Source organism: Pseudorasbora parva, chromosome 21 (assembly GCF_024679245.1).
Source record: "Pseudorasbora parva isolate DD20220531a chromosome 21, ASM2467924v1, whole genome shotgun sequence".
In the NCBI taxonomy this organism is placed as follows: Eukaryota; Metazoa; Chordata; class Actinopteri; order Cypriniformes; family Gobionidae; genus Pseudorasbora; species Pseudorasbora parva.
In genome coordinates this window covers 19038449-19059759 of record NC_090192.1, presented here as the reverse complement: position 1 = coordinate 19059759, position 21311 = coordinate 19038449, and the positions used below count along the sequence as shown (strand labels likewise).

The 21311-nt window shown below is 36.3% G+C and overlaps 1 protein-coding gene across 1 annotated transcript; it reads left to right on the top strand.

The window, feature by feature from the left end:
- Positions 1–1983: 1983 nt before the first annotated feature.
- On the top strand, positions 1984–19919 carry ccz1 (CCZ1 homolog, vacuolar protein trafficking and biogenesis associated). The gene is made up of 17 exons (XM_067429880.1): positions 1984–2121; positions 2936–3005; positions 3109–3205; positions 3436–3533; positions 3611–3704; positions 5851–5931; positions 6445–6492; positions 6595–6678; positions 7534–7709; positions 9065–9146; positions 10154–10215; positions 10867–10978; positions 11434–11467; positions 11568–11685; positions 14658–14816; positions 18279–18406; positions 19257–19919. The coding sequence occupies exons 2-17, from the start codon at positions 2992–2994 to the stop codon at positions 19310–19312; spliced, it is 1443 nt and encodes a 480-aa protein (XP_067285981.1). The 5' UTR covers positions 1984–2121; positions 2936–2991; the 3' UTR covers positions 19313–19919.
- The last annotated feature ends 1392 nt before the right edge of the window (positions 19920–21311 follow it).

Below are 21311 nucleotides of genomic sequence, written 5' to 3'. Positions count from 1 at the left end.
ACTGATTTAACCTGTTTCAAATGATGAGACACCACCAGTATAAGTACAGTGCATTGTAGGCTGTATACTGTACAATTAACAAATCGTATTGCCCTGAACATGTTGCTTTCCATTTGTTTACAGTAGGCTACTGACTGCTCAATAGATTTTGACTGGTTGCAGGTTCATATCAACAAAGAACAAGTATCAAACAATTCACATTTTAGAGGGAAGTGTGAGTGGAGCACACTGGCATACAACGGAATATCTAGCGCAGCGTCACAACAGTCTGTGTCGCTCACATGCTCTGATGAAAAGGTGGTCAGTATCCTAAGCGTGGCGGTTGAGTGCGAATGCCGTGTGATTTTTCAATCTGAAACCAGTGCATTTCATTTGAAATGTGAGTGTCACAATATCATGTGGAGTCACTTTGTCGCCAGTACCCTGATGTGGGTAGGGTTGCACTGAAGTTACGCCCCCTGACTAGAGCCATGATTTTCTCTAAATAGAACAAATTGATTATACATCATCAACCTACAGCATACTTTATACAAGGAAGAAAAAGGAAAAAATATGTCTGTCCTGTCTGTTGTGCGGCTCTTTTTTTTGCTGTGGCTGATCTAAAAAAAATGTTTGTAAAACTACTTTAAGTAGTTAAGTTACATTCAAGCTACCCTTATGAAAAAGTAGCTACACTACTTTCAAAAAGTAGCTATATTGAAACTACTTTATTCTTCTTCTTTTTTTACAATGAGATTGTTACAAATAACTAAATAACTGTTAATGAAGAATGTTGTAATATTTGGGGTTCCAAGCAACATAATGCAATGTAATTATGATTTCACAGAGTATGGGGTGAATTCGGGTTTATTGGAACACTTTTTCCCAGTCATTTCAATGGGAAAAACTGTCAGAATTATTGCACAAAATTCTGAAATATAGCCTATATCTCAAACTGTCTGTAAAAGTGCAAAATGGCTACAAATTTAACATCAGTGCAAGAACAAAATGTATGCAACTTAAATGAGATACTCAGGAGTCAGGATTAGGCTGAAGTAAGATGCAGGTTACTCACAGCACATGCAGTGATGAAGCGCAAACAGAACCGCTCTGAGTTTTGAGAACCGCGTGCGCATTGCTTGACTATTTATTTTCGTTACGAATTGTTTCGTTAAAAAATGGACATTTAAGTCCACATGTCATGAAACCAAGAAACTCTGCTTCTAATCACAGGTCGAGAGCTGTCATTCCAACCAACTTTGTGATGCAGTTTGCAAACGTTTGTTGGAACAATGTTTCGGGAAACACCAACTCGTTTAACGTTAATGATGGAACTTGCGACCATAGTTAGCTAGAGACGCTTTCGCGCTTCGCTCATTGCTCGTTCTCGTCAGAACTCAAAACGGAATGTAGCTTTTGGTCGCGCTACACTTATTTAGTTGCACATTTATCTTGAACCCCCTCACCGAAAGCATAACTTATCGATTACGAGTGGCTCAGGTAGATCTATAGATAAACTTATCTTTCAGGCATTTGACCGACAGGGTTGACACTTCAGCGTGAGAAATCAAGGGTGTGGCGTGTGAAACCAATCAAATGCGTGTGTCTCACGGCCAATGCGTGCGAGTTGGCAGCTCTGTATTATAAGCAGTTATAAAGCAGTTAGGCTAAAAATCAAATACCTGAAAAAGTGGCCATTTTAAGCAAACTGGAGCACTGGGTGCACAAAATATTTGTGTGAGACTATAATAATATAATGCTTTTCGTTAATATATAAAATAGGCCTGTGTTATTATTTCAGATTTTTTAAATGAAAGATATGTTAAAGAAACAACTTTTTAAAAAGACACTCAAAATAGGAACATTACTATGACAGGGCTATGGCATTACTAGTCTTAATCTTATGTGAGTCTAAATGACTTTATAACAGCTTTCTTGAGTAGGCAAACTATTCAAAATGTTTTAAATACTAAGTCCCAGGAGTTAGACGGAACTATGTTTGCACAGCGGATGTAAATCTACCCGAGCGGATCCAAATGTAACACACAGGCGACTGTCAAGAGCAGGAAGTACATTTCAGCTCTGTTTTCCCTGATGAGATAGCAAATAAAACACTTTGTTTCAGTTGTCATGCTGTAAAAGGTAAGCACAAATTGGCCGAACACCCTTTCTGATAGTTTGCGCTTTTTTGGATTAATGCTGCAGCTATCCAGCTACCTTGTAAGTAATGTGCTAATTTGTCTGACCACCGTCACTCTCCAAGGAAAATGAGATGCTTTTGGTTCCTTTTATGTTTATTTGCCTCCGTTATAAATGTTTAAATTTCATATGTCATGTTTCTAGCAAATTACTTCCTTGCCAGCAGGCGTTTTAAAAACTAGAAAATAAAAAGGCATTTTATTCGCGTTTAAAACACTCTAACTAAATAATTAAATTAAGTTATGTAAAAAAAAAAAAAAAAAAAAAAAAAAAAAAAAAATTGTCCAAGGTACATGTAAAAAGTAATACGGTCTAGAACTATTGTAAGAAATTGGATAATTTGTCTAACCACCTTCTCTTGCCTTTGGTTCCCTTTTTTGCCTCAGTTATGAAAAAATCACATACATAATAATTATTTTCTGTTTTTATCAGAATTATTAAATCTGTAATTTAATTATTGTCTGTTTCTCTTGTTCATTAATCAAAGATGCAACTAAGTTTCTTGTCAGCAGCGGTTCTTCACAGTTTATTTGAAGTTTATCTTAATCACAACAATCTTAAACTCGATAATTGAATTAGACGGGTTTAATTAAATTAAACTGGTGCAAAAGCTTGAACCATGTGAGAATAACATGGTACATAAAATATTACATAAAGTGCTGCCATGAACATACATACATGAACATACATATACTCATATATTATGTTCCTTTGGAGGTGTGGATGACCATCTGAAAAAAGTGTGTTCTGTTCACAGGTCAAAGGCATGCACTCCATAGTCAATGAAAAAAGAAGGAACTGTAGACTCCACTAATGCTGATGATCAGGTATTTTCATCAGTGATGCCTAATAGGGTCTAAATATGAATTATTTTACGTGGTGTTTTAATGATCTGCTTTCTATTCCTGCCTTATATCATCTTCTTATAAGCCCAAGAATGGCATCTGGAATGCAAGAGAAACAGTACACACCATCTTTGCTCAGTTTCTTCATCTATAATCCTAAATTTGGACCACGTGAGGGGGAGGTAAGTAGTCCAAACAATATTGTTTTTGCAAAACTACATAGAGTTGTTTGATTCTTCATGGTTAGGCTGACATGGAATCTGAGACCACAGAAAGTGTAAAAGTCTAAAAACAGCAAATGTTTACTGTGGGCTTGATAGTAAACTGAAAAGTGAACAAATGCAGGTAGAAGTCATGTTTTGGTTATTATATGTTTATCATATGTTTATAGAGCTGTTATTGTGCTTTGTAGGAGGAAAATAAAATCTTGTTTTACCACCCAATCGAAATAGAGAAGAACGAAAAGATTCGCAATGTTGGACTCTGTGAGGCCATCGTTCAGTTCACCAGGTTAGCACCAATAATGGTATAAAGAGTGGTGAACAACTTTTATTAGACATGATTGACAGATATTTTCTTATTTACAGAACCTTCTGTCCAACCAAACCAGCCAAATCCCTCCACACTCAGAAGAACAGACAGTTTTTCCATGAGCCAGAGGATAATTACTGGATGGTTATGGTACATCTATCAGTTTTGTTTTGTAGAGATTTAATGAGAGGCGGTTTTAACATTGTGACACAGAAGCACTTAAAACTTGTGACATGTGCCAGTGGATAGTGGCATGTGCCATTGACATAGTTTCAAAACACTAACACTGAGTCGTGGAACATGCCGCAGTATGTTGTGACACCTCCAGTAGTGACTGACAGATGAGTTGAGCCAGGCCCTGTTCTACGGGGGTGCTAGAGGGTACTAAGCACCCTCAAACACAAGCAAAAGCACCCTCGGTTGATACTGTAATAATATTGGCGAAACAGATTTGGCAGTTTCAAATGCATCTATTTACAGCAAGTTTTTGATGAGGTGAGTAATGTAGCCAATCACAGATATATTTTTTGATTTCTCGAACGCGATCAGAATCTCACCGCTCAAAACGCCAGAGTTTTTATTCAGTGCTGAGTTATGCTACCTTCACGTGCTTCATGATTATCGTAAATACGAGTTTCTTAGGTAAAATGAACGCCCTCACATTGAATGCAATGAAACTTGAATGCAGTGAGCTTATCATGATTTCAGAAGTCGGAATTAAATTTCTGATACCACGTGAAGGCAGCATTAATGCAGGCTCACGAAACCTCTCATTAACAAACAAAGTCAAGACACGATGTAAGTAAGAGATTTATTGTTGACGAAAATTAGATACAGTGTATAGATGCATTGCCTAGAATAGGAATGGCATTATGGCCATGTTTTTACACACATATTGCATAAAGTAAATATATCAAATTATTATGTATCTTTCATAACATTGTGAATCATCTTTATACAAAGTTTGGATATTTAAAAACTGATACTTTAAAAACTTTAGCAAAAAAAATGATTGGTGAATGAAAACAAAAATCCTATTGTTTGTCTATATTCATGTCCTTTAGTTTTCTCAATAAATGTGTTCTGGTGTCCTCTACAGAGCAGAGGATATATCATATAACATAGGAATAAAAAAAATAATATGTATATATATATATATATATATATATAGTATAGTATATAGTATATGATATATATCAATCAATTAGTTTTTTTTAATGCTCCAAACAATCATGCCCTGGAAAAAACAAATGTAAATTCACAAAACCTTTTTTTCTGGTTCTCAGGAAGATATGTAAAGACTAGTAATGTGTTAATGCAATGTAAAGGCAGACTAATAGATTAATAGACAATTTGTAGCAAAATATTTTTGAAATTCCAATTATTGTAAATACTTGTAAATAAATAATCATGCATTTATCACTGTACATACTGCTATGGTGGAGCCGTTGCTTAGCCTATCTGCACTTTACTAGAGCACCCTCAGTAATTTTAGAAGCAGCCTCAGTGATTTGATTCTGGAACTGGGCCTGAGTTGAGCAGCTATACTGACATAATTTTGACAATTCTAGGAAAGACATGAAATAAATCTGTTATGGGTCACTATGAATAAACCATTACTGTAAACCTTTATTATTGCATGATGCTGCAGGCTTGCTGGTAGGTGTCAGTAAAGTGTAACACTGGCCAGTGCAAGATTCTCATCTAGCTTTAATATAAAAAAAAATATATATATATGTATGTATGTATGTATGTATGTATATATGTATATATGTATATGTATATATATATAATATATATATATATATATATATATATATATATATATATATATTTGCAAAAATACAAAATATTTTCAAGAAATTGCGCTGACCAGTGTTAAAATATCACTAAACTAGGCTATGTTTAGAGTTTTGTGTCAAAATTACATCAGTATAGCCGTTCAAGTAATTTGTAAGTCACTACTGGAGGTGTCCCAACATACCGCGACATGTTCCGCGACTCAGTGTTAGTGTTTCACGACTGTCAGAAGCACATGCCACTATCCACTGGCACATGTAACAAGTTTTAAGTGACACATGGCACTATTCACTGACACATGCCAATGAAGACCGGATGTGCCAATAAGCATAGCGACGTGCCATTGGCTTCTGTGCATCAGATGCCATGTCACTTAATGTTAAAACTGCTACTGGATTTAGTTTCAATTTAAAAGCCAAACAAAAGAACTTTAGAATAAAACCAAACTAGCCTGACACAGTGCAGCTGAATTCACCTTTTGAATTCCTCTGTCAAGGTTGTACGGAATCCAATGGTTGAAAAACCCAACAAAGATGGTAAACCACCCACTGTAGAATACCAAGAGGAAGAGATTATTGTAAGTAATATGTGGAATGTTTTTAACACACCCTTGATACAGAAAGATTAATGTTCAGACTAGAGTCAGTAAGATTTAAAAAAATAAATAAATAATGAATACTTTTATTTATCAAGGATGCATACAGCTGATCTGAGGTGACATTAAATACCTTTACATTGTTTAAAAAAATGATGCTAAAATAATTGCTGTTTTTGTTTTATTAATCAACAAAACGTAAACTTATGGTTTCTACAAATATTTTAATCAGCAACTGTTTTAAACATCCATATAAGCCTATTAGAAGCATATTAGAAAGTGACTGCTGAAAATTCTACTTAGCAGTATTTTTATAAAAGAAAAATGATATAGAATGTTTCGCAGTTATATTTAACTGTATTAATAATGAGATAAATGCAGCATTGATGAGTATAAGAGATTTCTTTCAAAAACAATCTTACTGACTACATTTTTGGTTGTTATTTTAGACTTTGTTGTAGTGTAGACTAAGTTTTGCCTGTCTTTGTTTTCTAGGATTCAGTTTATGGGTCTGTATTACAACAGTGCTACAGCATGTATAAGGTAAATACGGTGCAGTCTATTATTTCCTACTTATTTATGTTGCTTTCTCCTTAAAGCAAACAGCGAATTTTTTTAACAGTTTTTTGTTGTTGTTTTTTTTAGCTCTTCAACGGCACATTCAGCAGGGCATTTGAGGCTGGTGGAGTAGAACTGCTCACCCAAAAGCTTGAAAAGTTCTTTTACAGGGTAAATAAAGTATTAATTAAGAGAACTCAATCCTTCAATCAGATAAAAGGTAGACGGTGTATACCTTTGGTCTGTGTTGTGCATGCATATGTACCTCTTAAGGGATAACCATCAATTTTAGGTTTTGAATATTGTGCTCTTTAGTTTCTTCATAGCCGTATTGTTGTCCTGCAATGTGAGCTTGTTTGCCAGACTTCTCAAGGACATCACTGATCCTTTGACTTTTAAAATAAAATTCCTGCAGATAAGCAAAGAGAAAATCTGCAATAGTTCAAAATTTAGGGGATGTGTGATGCTTTATTTCTGGTGTCAGATTCAACATATTTGCAAATAGACAATGTGAGGCATATGATGTATATGAACAGCAGGCCCAACGATCTCATTTGTCCATGTTTGTCTTATTGGTTCTTCGGTTCAGATTTCCTTGCTGAGGGCATCATGCTTACTCACCTGTCTAAATAATTCAGCTTCGGTCAAGGGAAACCCTCCGCGTCACCCCTCCCTAACCCATGCTGTGCCCTGAAGCTCTCAGTGAAAGTGCAATTTGTGCCTTAGGTTAAATGTCACTGACTGCTGTGCAAAGTCACACCAGAGTTGCATCTCAGCACGTCAAGTTGTCAGATTACATTACGTCAGCCTTATCAGGGACGCTTTGGTAATTTCATCCATGTTTGCGGTCATAGTGTTGTCGTACAGTTTCTTTTGGACCTGATACAGTACTGTTCTTATCTATACAGTTTTTTTTCTTTTGTCTGGTAATTATGGAATTATATATTAGAAAGTAATTGCTATTTTTTAAAAATGTATATATTTTTAAATGCAGTGTTTAAATTGTGGTTGTCTTCTCTGTCTTAGTACCTGCAGACGCTTCATCTCCAGTCATGTGACCTGCTGGATGTGTTTGGGGGAATCAGCTTTTTTCCTCTGGACAAGATGACCTACTTGAAGATCCAATCTTTTGTCAATAAAGTAGAAGAGAGCCTCAGTCTGGTCAAATACACAGCCTTCCTGTACAACGATCAGCTGATCTGGTGAATGTCAACCTATACACACCTCACAAGTTCCCCTATAATGCTTTTTCAAATATTACATTTCATGGTTTTTGAATGTAAAATGTCTGCAAAGTGTTAAAGACCAAAAGTGCACAACAAATAAAGTTAGTCTCCTAAAAGAAAGAATCGATTCTCAACTGCTGAAATGAATGGTCAGCAATTCCAGTCTCACCCCCTGCTTTCCGTGAAGAACATCTACTTTGACCCGCCCTAAAATACTGCTCTGATTCAGCTCTGCGAATCCACTTTGCATGCACTTCAAAAAAAGAATGGTCATGCTGGAATTGATATGGAAAAACTGACACCATCGTTCATATCATTGTGTATCAAATGCTGATAAAGCATCCAGAGCTGAAATTCAGATATGGTATTAGGCATTTAGTTTCCCTTATGAAACTGGTAGACCAATCATAACAGACTGGGCCATCTAACCAATCAGAGCAGAGTAGGCTCTCGGAAAGGGAGGGTTTAGAAAGACTGACCCTTCGAACGAAGCATTTTAATTTCTTAGAAAAATTAGGTGATGTACAATGTATATTACAAAAATATTCATAGTGTCAAGTGTTCTTTGACCATGGATATATTAAAACTATTGTTGGAAACCTCCAAAACAAATTAGGAACCTTTAAAATGGCATAAAAGGGGGACTTTAAAAGATTACAGAAGTTTTATTTTGGGTGAAAAATCCCTTTAATCACCCTTATGCCGTTCCATTTCTTATGTGGAATACAAAAGAGGATATTTAGCTGAATGTTCATACTGCTCTTTTCCATACATTGAAAGTGAATAATGATAAGGGGCTGTCAAGCATCAAAATGGTTGTGAATGTGTCAATATTCAAATCACATATTTGAGATTTTTTTAGGTGGACTATAGTTAACATTAAAAAATAATTTTCCCTTAAACCTTCATAAACATCAGTCCCACTGCAAATGTGTGACATGAATGAGGGTTTACCTTAAATAACTGAGTGCTGTAGAGGACATGAAGTATGAAAGAGATGAACCTGCAGGGACAGCCAAAGCTTCTTAATCACATACTGTCTGGCACAGGGATCCAGATAGACTTAAAATATGACTTTTAATCCTCTTTATTAAAATGACTTTCATATCTTGTTTTCAAAAACTGCTTTCACAGAAGTGCCTGTCTTTAAGCCTGTTAAATATTGTTTGTCTTATTACCAGTTTAAGTGAAAGCATCTCATTGATAACATATTACCAGCTACTAAGTTTAGTAAGACACAAGATATTTAAACAGATTTAAAATGATTTCTTATGTTTGAATGAGTAAGTTTGTCTGAGTTTTAGTCTTATGTTCTGTGCTGTATTTTGTAGGAGTGGTCTAGAGCAGGAAGACATGCGCATTCTCTACAAATACCTGACAACCTCACTGTTCCCGCGGCACACTGAACCTGAGGTGAGACATGAATAGAAAGGCCATTTTAGTCAGTTTCCCTTTTAACCCGTTTTAATACGGTAGGTATTACGGGTGCATTTCAATGTTTTTAAACTAAATTGTAATCTTATAATCTTAATATAATAACTTTTTCAAAGGTTTTTAATCTCCTGTCTGTCTTTTTATCAAGTTTTTTTATTGGCAAATAGTATTATTTGTGTGAATTGTTATATACTACTGTTTAAAAGTTTAGGCTCAACTTCTTTTGTGCTTGAAATAAGTCTATTGTGCTCGCCAAGCCTGCATTTATTTAATCAAAGTAAAAACAGTAATATTCTGAAATATTATTACAATATTTTATATTCATTCGTTTTATATAGTTTTCTATATAAATATATTTTGAACTGTAATTTATTCCTGTTATCATATGATCCTTCAGAAATCACTTTAATTTTCTGATTTGGTGCTCAAGAAACTGGATTCTTGATGAAAAGGATGTTTAAAAGAACAGCATTTATTTGAATTTCAATATCTTTTGTAACAATATAATATGCCTTTATTTGTCACTTTTGTTCAATTGAATCTGTCCATACTGAATAAAACTATACATTTCTTTCTTTTTTTGTCTGTCCTGCAAACTTTTGAACAGTAGTGCGTATTTCATTTAATTATATATTTAAATTAAAAATCTGATTATTACTGCAAATCCAACCAAAAAAATCCAGTTTCTAGTCTCTGGCCTATTAGTATATTCTTTTGTGTCTTGCTGTATGTATGCAGAGTTGTAAATCAACTTACTATTATGTATGAAATAATTAAGTTATTCTAAAATTCCGTTGAATATATAGTGGGATCAAATGTAACCTGATGTCATGCAGTAATCATTCACTGTATGATTTTTGAAATGTGCTCCAAAATCTTGTGCCATCTACAGCTGTGTTAATGAGGTGTGTGTGTGTGTGTGTGTGTGTGTGTGTGTGTGTGTGTGTGTGTGTGTGTGTGTGTGTGTGTGCGCAAACATTTGGCAGCTTGCAGGAAGAGACTCTCCACTCAGGCCAGAGGTGGCTGGGAATCTGTTGCACTATGGGAGGCAAGTATCCAAATATTTCCTCCTGAGTTCAGGGCTGGAACAGCAGGCTCTTGGCCTTCTGCCTGTCTGCTTGGGCTCCATGCTTTGGGAACATACGCAGCCAAGCCAAGCGCAGCGCTAAGACAACACAGATCAACCAACACTGCCACATATCAGATTGCACAAGGGTAATTTAATTGCTTTGGTGGCAAAGAGAAAACAATGAGCCTAACAGAGTTTACACAAGCCAATCTGATTGTTCAACGAGTGGATGATGGCACAATGGGCTCGTGTTTGACTGATGGCAATAAGATTTATAGATTATTCTCCTGAGATCGGTCAAGGAGTGATTGATGAATCATTTTCAGTTTCTTTGTTGGTGTGTCTATAGTGTGTAATGTGGGTAATGAGAAAACACTCTTCAGAGGGTCGACTGTGACTCATGAAGCCTGTTAACAGGACAGGGTTGCTGGTAGCAACTGACCGAGACCTGTGACTTGGCACCTATTCAGAGGCCTTGGAGACAATCACAGATTATTCATCATTTGAAAGAGATATTTGTGGATTGAATGAATGAATGAGGCATTTATATAGGATTGTGGACTTCGTGTGAATATTTGTATTTGAGTGAAATATTCAGAGTTGTACTGACGTCTTATGTTATGAAAACAGATTTTTAACTGGACCAGCAAATCTTAAAGATCCAGATGCAAAATTCAGATTTCCTAAGATATTTGTGAACACAGAGGACAATTATGAGGAGCTACATTTGATTGTCTACAAGGTGAGAGAAATACTCAAACTTTAAGCAATTTAATTAATGAACTAACCATGATCTTGATTAATTATCTTACATCCATGTTTTTAATTATTTATTATTAATAAATGAATAAACTGGCTTTTGTAAATTATTAAATGTAATATAGTAATAAAATAATTATTATTATTATTGTTATTATATGTTAATCTATTATTGTTTTTGTTAATTAATTTATTACACCTGGGCAAACTGACACAAACACTGAACTAATAAAAGAAAAAAAATGTAATGTTGGTCATTTTAAGTAAAAAATATAGCAACATTGACTCCATTTCCATTGACAATGTCATAAGTTTTCTTTAAGAACCTGAACAGTAAGTGTTCAATATTCAATATTTTCATTGTTAGAGGGACATAGACAGTTTTTTAATTTAAGAAAAGCTAGTTCACATTTTAAATAAATGTTATTTCTTATCTAGGCAATGAGTGCAGCTGTATGCTTCATGGTAAATGGTAAGTGTCTTTTGAAGCTAATGGTTGACTTCTCATATTATCAGAAAATAAGTCAAATGGTAACTGTTCTCTCAAACTCTGCTTTCCTCTGTGCCCATAGCGGCAGTGGATTTGAGTCGTGAGTTTTGTGAGCAACTAGACAACCTGGTTGGTCCCCAACTCACCCTACTGGCGTCTGACATATGTGAGCAGTACAATGTCAACAGGAGGATATCAGGGTCAGTACTACTCCAGAGCTTCACTTCAATGCATACACTCGCTTTTATCAGTTATTATTGATTAACATCTGTTAAGAAGTAGAGACATTTTATATGTGGTTCAAAAATATTGCTTGCAGCACTTTGAAATATTGATATGTATGGTGAGCTGTGTAGGGGAATTTACAGTTAAATGAATGAAGACCTGGAGTCAAGAGTTATAATAAATAGAAGAATTTTTAGTGAAGAATTGCCAAAAGTATTGGGAGACCCCTCCGAATCTTTGAATTCAGGTGTTCCAATCATTTCCATGGCCACAGGTGTATAAAATCAAGCACCTAGGCATGCAGACTGCTTCTACAAATATTTGTGAAAGAATGGGTCGCTCTCAAGAGCTCAGTGAATTCAAGCGTGGTACCGTGATAGGTTGCCATCTTTGCAATAAGTCCATTTGTGAAATGTCCTACCTACTAAATATTCCACAGTTAACTGTTAGGGGGTTTGTCTTGGCCCCTTAGTTTCAGTGAAAGGAACTTTTAATGCTTAAGCATATCAAGACATTTTGGAATAGTTCATGCTCCCAACTTTGTGAGAACCGTTAAAGGGTTAGTTCACCCAAAAATGAAATTTCTTCCATTAATGACTCACCCCAATGTTGTTCCACACCCGTAAGACCTCTGTTCATCCTTGGAACACAGTTTAAGATATTTTATCTGAACGACTTTATTCAGAAGTGTTTGTTATTTTTGGACCAAAATGTATTGTCGATGCTTCAAAATAGTCTAACTAACCAACTGATGTCACATATGGACTACTTTGAAGATGTTTTCAGTACCTTCTGGACATGGACAGCAAGTGCGCATACACTTACATTCAAAGGACAGAAAGGCCTCGGACTAAATCTAAAATATCTTAAACTGTGTTCCGAGGATGAACAGAGGTCTTACGGGTGTGGAACAACATTGGGGTGAGTCATTAATGAAAGAAATTTCATTTTTGGGTGAACTAACCCTTTAAGGGATGGCTCTTTCCTATTCCAACCTGACTGCACACCAGTGCACAAAGCAAGGTCCATAAAGACATGGATGAGTGAGTTTGATGCGGAGGAACTTGACTGGCCTGCACAGAGTCATGACTTCAACCCATTAGAATTCCTTTGGGATGAATTAGAGCGGAGACTGTGAGCCAGGCCTTCTTGTCCAACATCAGTGCCGGACTTCACAAATACACTTCTAGAAGAATGGTCAAAAATTCCCATAAGCACACTCCTAAACCTTGTGTAAAGCTTTCCCAGAAGATTTGACACTGTTATAGCTGTCATAGCTGCAAATGGTGGGCCAACTCCTTATTAAACTCTATGGATTAAGATTGGGATGTCTTTAAATTTCATGTGCATGTAGAGGCAGACATCCCAAAACGTTTGGCAGTATATTGTATCTCCATTGTTCATGCTGCAGATGCTTGGCTAGGTGCCAGCTCTTCTAGAACAAAAAGTCAATCTCTCTAGGACGCCAGTTAGGATGCCAATCTCCCATATTGCCACCTCCAATACTGATCTGTAACAAATAATACTAGCGCGCACACACAAGCTATGTCTCATTTTGTAAAATTTTGAAGGCTGCGTCCTCCAGAGCACACATCCTGCGTAGGATGCAGTATACGGAGTGTCCTCAATCAGAATTAAACGAGACGTCTTTTGTAGGACACACAGGCAGGAAGTATCACGTTGCTATGCCAGCGCGTTCAGCTTTGTTGCTCTCACGCCAGTTATATAAATAAAACTTATTCATAACTTGAAAATGCCTATGAAATGTTTCTTGTCTTGACAGCAATGTACCGTTCTAAACGTTTAAAAAGCACTAAACACTTGTAATCCTGTTTAACACAGCTGTCTGTTTCAGGTAATGCAGCTTAAAAAACAAAAACAAGCTTAAAAGTAATAATTACATTTAAACACCACATCTACGCTTGCATGGCGGTGGTGCCGATTTTTCTTATATTATAAAATATAACGGTTGTTAATGGTGATGCAAAGAATTGTGGGTTATCTGCAGCAGCGAAGGATACACCACATGCACATTCCGAATTCCTGTGAAAGAAGGGCGCATTCGCAGGTCGCATTTGGAGTGTCCTTCTCACTTTATTGAAATGAGACAGCCTTGTAACGCATGCAGCCTTCAAATGCGACCTCCGGAGGACGCAGCCTTCCGAAATGAGAGACAGCTACAGATACAGTGTCTTCAAGGTTGGACTTGGTCGAGCTCTAGCTCTCACCAGAAACTTTCCCAAAACATACTGATAGCATGTACTTTCACTTTTAGAGGTACAGACAATATTCACCATTATTCTCTAGTGATGGAAGATGAACAGTAAACTAAAAAGCTTATACATATATATAAAAATAAAAAGTACAATTAAATAAAAGCAACATATAATTCTATAAGTAAATCTCATAACTCATTCAATTAATTTATTATGCAAAAGGATGACATCTAATCAAATATTTGGCAGCTTGCAGGAAGAGACGAAGAGACTATTGAATGAGACCATTGGTTAAGGTGTCGAATATAGATTGAAGCGGCCATGGACCCCCTTCAACTATCATTGCAACTCTTTCAAATGAGACCTGCTTCATTGCTCAGACATGCATCAATCTTAAATGACTGGGTCATCCTGTGACCTAGGTAACCATTCAGAAATATAGACAAGGCTTTCACTCTCATGCATTCCACTGTATCATCTCTCTTCCAGTAGCAGTTACCGGAGCTAATCCATTAATCATATCTAAACGGTGTGTCCTTATCTTACCCGAGCCCTGCGTGGTGCACAGTATTGTTTTGTGTGGTACAATCCCTCATATCAACTTACATGCTGCTTATCACAGTTTAAGGAAACATAACTGCTTTTATTCTTCCATGCATGTTGCACTATGAGGGTTGCACTAAGAATACTGTAGCTGAGCTTCAATGATCCTCTAAAATCTTTTGTTGTAGGCCAGAGAAGGAACCTCAGTTTAAATTCATCTACTTCAACCACATGAACTTGGCTGAGAAAAGCACCATCCACATGCGCAAGACGGCCAGTGTGTCCCTCACCTCTGTCCATCCGGACCTCATGAAAATCCTTGGAGATATCAACTGCGATTTTGCACGGTAAACGGTGCCATTGGTTTATTGAAGTCATTGTATGTTTGAATTGTATTTTGTAAAAGTATTTAGCAATAATGCTGGGTACACACTAGCCTGGCTCAATTTTCATTTTCCTTCAGAACTACGTGTGTGAATGCGGTATATTCGTAGGTTTTTTCCGAACAAATTTTTACCGGTCCAATCAGAACGGAGGGAGTGGCTGAGGACGATGACGTTGATGTTGTGCGCTAGTTTGAGTTGTAGTTCAGTAATGGCGGTGAAGAGACCATTCATTCCGTTATGGCACCGCTGCCGAATATCCAGAAGTTAAAGCCGGAGCAATAACAATCTTTTGTGGCCCTCCTCCCCAACAGGGTGAATTCGGGGAAACTTTGATTTTCCAGCTCGCTTCGTTAGTTGTGAAGGAGTTTGCTGAAGCCCTATTCGGACGGTAATTGTTTCTTGTGGGGTCGAAATGTATTACCATCATTTACAGGGGCAAGTCAGTGATTTAATTGCCGTCCGTTTCCCACCACCCGTGTAAAAATCTCCGGCCGAATTACCTACTGCTTTTGTTAAACACCAAGGTCATGTGGTGATTAGCTGTTCGAATCCACATCTCTGAGTTTTCAAGAATATATCACTTCAAAATTCACTGTTTATAATCATTTTTGACCACTGCAGAACACCATATGGTTGCACTTTGCTGTTATTTGGATGCATTTCTAGACTTGTATTGCTTTAAAATGCTGGCAAGTATTTACAAGAGCAATATATTTCATCACCGCTCAAACTAATTAAAATAAAAGCACGTAAACATTTGAATTGGTCCGTTATTTATAGCAGCATTTATTATCATACAAACCATATGACATTTTATTTACAGCATACAATCATGTTACGTGAGTGGTGCGATCCCGATCCAAAAAAACTCTCCCCTCCACCGTGGCGTGAATAAATCACAATCCGAATGCAAGAGGTTTAGGTTTTATCCTATAGTTTTATCACTGAGGTGGCATGCACAAGTGCACATTTATTTTGACGGATTTCCATGTGTGAAACAGGCGAAGGGCGAATGACATACGTCACGACCAAACGTTAGCGATTGGTTATGGCAGATCCAATAGTTTTAAACTTCAACAGAGTACCTGCCTTCGCAGAAGTAAATGCTTGTCAATGGAGAGTGGCCAGACTCTATGTTCAAGAGTCTGGTAAGACCAGGCTAGGTACACACTGCACTTTTTTAAAATCGTCGGATCAGGTTCTTCTCACACTTACACGATTGTCTAAGGTACCATTTAGGTGCTGTTGTGTGCACATCATACGATCGGTAACAGGGGTCACACATTACACTACATTTCAATAGGAATAATCGCGGAGACCTCTGTTTGGTATACATTTTACAACCAAACACACAAGAAGTGTTACAGAATATAATGTAAGATCACACGCGACAGGAGTTCTTGTGCAAGACTGAATTTCTTCCTATTAAAATGATAGACCTCAAAAAGCTTGGGATCCAAGTGATCTGTGCGTGTTATATTTGCAATGATGAAGAGTATGAAGGAGATAATGGTTTCTTGCTGATGTTCTGTTGCAGATCTATGACTTCTCCCTTGAACCTCCCTTCGCCCTGTATCTTGCTCTCTCATTGGCTGTAGGTCATCGCTGATGTCATTTTTAGTCCAAACGCAATTGACTTGGCTCGGCTCGCTTAACTTTTGCTTGGTTTGCGTTTCCACTGCAGTTTAATACCGCTTCAAAGTGGGTGGGATTATAGATTCATCTTTATAATTGCGCTGCCTCGTAACAAACCATACAATGTAATGAAAAATCACCACAAATGTCTCGCGAGCATCTGCAAAGCATCAGCGTTTCTCTCAGACTATTTTGCCTTAGATTTTGGACATTTGTCTGCAATATCGACAAAGCTATTGGTGAGTGAAAATGTAAACGGCATAAAAAGATGTATATGACAAAAAATGAACCTCAGTGTGTATTGTATTGTTATAAAGTGGCTCTCAATGACTAATAATTGTATTGCTAAATACTTAATTTTATTACTATAAATAATAATATTATTACTAAACTCTCATACACCTAAAATCTTGTTTAGTACTATAAATTTGATTATTAATCCCTCTCTTTCGAAGTTGAACCATCTCCTGATATCTGTGTGAGATTTTCTAGTTTTTTTTACTGAAAAGATTGATGGTATCCGATCATCTCTTTCCATTCTATTTTTCTGCCTGAAAGCTCTCTTATATGTCCCACGGTCAAGACAAAAAATGAAAGGTGACAGAGTCTTTGCAGTTGCTGCTCCACGATTATGGAATCAGTTGCCATCTGACATTTAAGTGTGCTCCTTCTGTTTCTGTCTTTAAATCTAGACTCAAGACGCATCTTTACGTTTTAGCATTTCCTGCTTATTAATTTTTAGCTTAGCAACTTTTCTAATTCTAATTTTCTTCTTATTATTATTATTATTTTTATTTTTTTATGATTGTTTTGTACAGCGCTTTGGTCAGTGTAAGCTGAATTTAAATGTGCTTAATAAATAAAATATACTTGCTTACTTACTTACTAATTGCATGGTTTATTCATATTCGTACGCACATAATAACTTCCACCTAAAAAAACTAACTTTTTATGTGTTGGCAAAGCTAAATTTTCAGCATCATGAATCCATTCTTCAGTGTCACATTATCCTTTATCAAGCATTCTAATAATCTGCTGTTAGAAAACATTTTTGATTTATCATCAATGTTGAAAAGTTAAGTCACCTTCATTTATATAGTGCTTTTTTAAGCAGCTTGATAGTAATTATAGGAAATTAATGCAACAAAGATTGTTTTGGCTGAACAGCAGGTCTAGAAGAAAGCCATTGTCCAGCTTGAGTAAGTTTTGGATTTCTGTTGTACCAAGAAACCTCATTTTGGTGGATTGAGAAGGACAAATTTTATATAGGTTTCAATCAATCAATCAGCTTTATTTCTATGGCACGTTTACAATGCTGATTGTTTCAAAGCTGCTTCACAGTGTTAAACAGGACAATATTGCAGCAAAATTTGATTCAGCTGTACAGCCGCTCTGGAGATAACTGTGATGTTATCAGCTTATTTTAAATTATCATATAGCAACAATGTTGGCAGACCAGTACTATAGAATTAAATAAGATCTAATAAATACATTTTATTTGTATATTTAGTTGAATAACTTGGATTATAGTTTTAAGTGTTGTCAGAATTGTATTTGTTGGCCTTTTTTAATACAGATTTCTTCAAGATTTTCGTATAAAGTTACATTGTAACCAAAAGTTATGTTTTGCGTTTGTGTGGTTTCAGCATGAATCAAAATTTAGTACAAAAGTTATGCATGAATCATGATTTGTTTTTGAAAGTGTCTGTACACAGATATCCCATAAAAAATGTGTGCATGTGTATGGTTAGTGAATAAAATAAGCAAATGTCTGTGCATGTTTTGTAGGGTGGATGAGGACGAGGAAATCATTGTTAAAGCGATGACTGACTACTGGGTTGTTGGAAAAAAGTCTGATCAGAGGGAGTTATATGTCATTTTGAACCAGAAGAACGCCAACCTCATTGAAGTGAATGGTATGCTAAATTTCCTAATTTCTATAATGGTGTGAGATTGTTTCAAATCTACCAGTTAAAGGGTTAGTTTACCCAAAAATGAAATTGATGTCATTAATGACTCACCCTAATGTTGTTTTAACACCCATAAGACCGCCATTCATCTTCGGAACACAGTTTAAGATATTTTACATGTAGTCCAAGAGTGTATCTAAGTGTAGGCACACTTTACTGTCCATGTCCAGAAAGGTAATAAAAACATCATCAAAGTAGTCCATATGTGACATCAGTTGGTAAAAATAACAAAAACTGTGACTTTATTCAGCATTGTCTTCCCTTCTGCGTTTGTTTTTAAACCTCAAATAAAGATTCAAAAGGTCATGAATCAGCTTATTGATTCATGATTCGGATCGCCAATGTCACGTGATTTCAGCAGTTTGACACGTGATCCAAATCAGGAATCAATACTCTGATTCACAACCGTTTGAATCTTTATTTGAGGTTTGAAAATGCGGAAGAGAAGACAATGCTGAATAAAGTCGTAGTTTTTGTTATTTTTGGACAAAAATGTATTTTTGATGCTTCAAGAGATTCTAACTAACCCACTGATGTCACATATGGACTATTTTGATTATGTTTTTATTCCCTTTCTGGACATGGACAGTATAGTGTGCACACACTTAGATACGCTGTCGGAATAAATATAAAATATCTTAAACTGTGTTCCGAAGATGAATAGAGGTCTTACAGGTGTGGAAAAACATTAGGGTGAGTCATTAATGATATCAATTTCATTTTTGTGTGAACTAACCCTTTAACATTTAATCACAGTTTTTTAAAAACTCTCACCAAACTTCTAATTGTGTTACAGAGGAAGTGAAAAGGCTGTGCGCAACACAATTCAATAATATATTTTTCTTGGACTGAGGAGATATGATGGGCATGGACTACTTCACTACACTAAAACTGTCAACTGTTCAGGTTTTTCTGACAGCATCAGTGTAATGCAATAATTGCATTGTAAAAAAAAAAAGATTTTTCACATCATGCAATTTTTTAGATTTTTATTTAATCTATACAGAAATGTGGTTGCTTCCTTGTAATTAATTATAAAATCTGAATTTTACTGTAATTACCTATTTTCATTTGTTTGTATGTACATATTATGTTTAATATCCATCAGATTTCCTCTCTTTTGTTTCATTCCCATTGTTCAGATTTGTTTTATCACTTACAGATACAATTAGGATGAAATTCAAAAAGGAATCTGTTGAGTTATATTTGTTTCTCTTATTTTAAATTTCATCATAATTGTGGTTTAACACACATTACTTAAAAATAAATTTACAATTTCATTAAATGTTGTTTGCTCGATATAGATTTCAAGCCTCTGACTGCCTCATGCTGATTAAGACAAGGGTTGCATGAAACATATCTGATCCAGATTTTCCTTAACTATTATTATTATTATTCCAGCTTTCATTCAGCCTAAAAAGTACTTGATTCTGGTTTATAATAAATATCATACTTATAATTTAGTGTCACAAGTAATTTGATGATTTATTAGTTGTTAGCCTGCAAAATGAATGTTCTATGATTTAAAAAAAAATGATTACCTTATGTGGCTTGGGAAGAATTATGTGCTAATTGCATCATACAAACAGGCAGAATGTATGATTATATCCGGACATCTGGTCAGGGTCATCCACCTTGACTTTTATCCTCAGCAAGAGGCTTACCATTCTGAATCATTCCAAAGCATAACAGACAGAGCAACATGCAGTATGTTTTTTGGAATGTAATGAAGAAGAACAGCTCCAAAGCTCTGACTTCCACCAAAACCAGAGCAGCTACAGGTAAAACCACGTCATTCAGTTTAGAAACCTTTTCATATGTACACTACTGTTCAAAAGTTTGAGGGTCAAAAAGAAAAAAAAGTCATGTTTACTCACGCGACGTAATACAGAAATACAATAAACCAATTATATAGTAAATAAAATTAAAAATGTTAGTGAGGCCAGCAGGGGGCGCTCACCCTGTGGTCTGTGTGGGTCCTAACGCCCCAGTATAGTGACTGGGACTCTATAATGTAACAAGCACAGTCCTTCGTATGAGGAGTTAAACCAAGGCCCTGACTCTGGTCATTAAAAATCTAGAAGCACCATAGCGGCAGCAAATCTAATTTGCCCTTGAGTGTCGTCTAGCAACTCTCAATACAGTTCTGAGCTGTAAACGCCAAACTCTTGTCGGGCCAATCACATCTTTTGTTTACGCAGGTCACATTGCTACAAAGAACATAAGATGCTGAAGGAAAAGCAGGAGAAAGAAAAGAAAGGCATGTTTAAGGTCGGCCTGTTTAAGCCACAGCCGCTTGGGGTTTCTGCCTTCCAGCACTGCTACGCCAGGCAGAGGCAAGGTGAATTATGGGAATAACATTTAGAAAAGTCTCAGACTATAATGAAGGGTATGTATGGTGCGTTTGCTGAGTTGATTGCACATAAACGCCACCACAGTCATAAATGCGAGTAGGAAGCTCTGGCTAACATCCAGAGCTAACATCTCTTTCTAACATCCGTTCGGTATCTCACTAAGGGAACGCCTCCAGGCGTGTAGCACCAATTACACTACATTTGTCAGACTGACAGACCAATCACCACAGCGATCAGGAAGTCCCGCCTCCCTGATATATAATTCGCTGCTGCGTCATTCTTGCTTTCTTCCCTGTGAAGATTTGTGGAAGCTGTACTCACTGACATATTATTGGATTTACCGCTGAACAGTTTACAGACAAAGCCGCCAGTGACATCACAAATGCAGTAAATCTTAATTTTGCTGTTAAGGAGTGCTTTGTTAGAGGAAAACGTCCTCATTAGAGATTAAACAGCCCACCTTCCGATCTAATACAATTCGGTTCACAGTTTACACA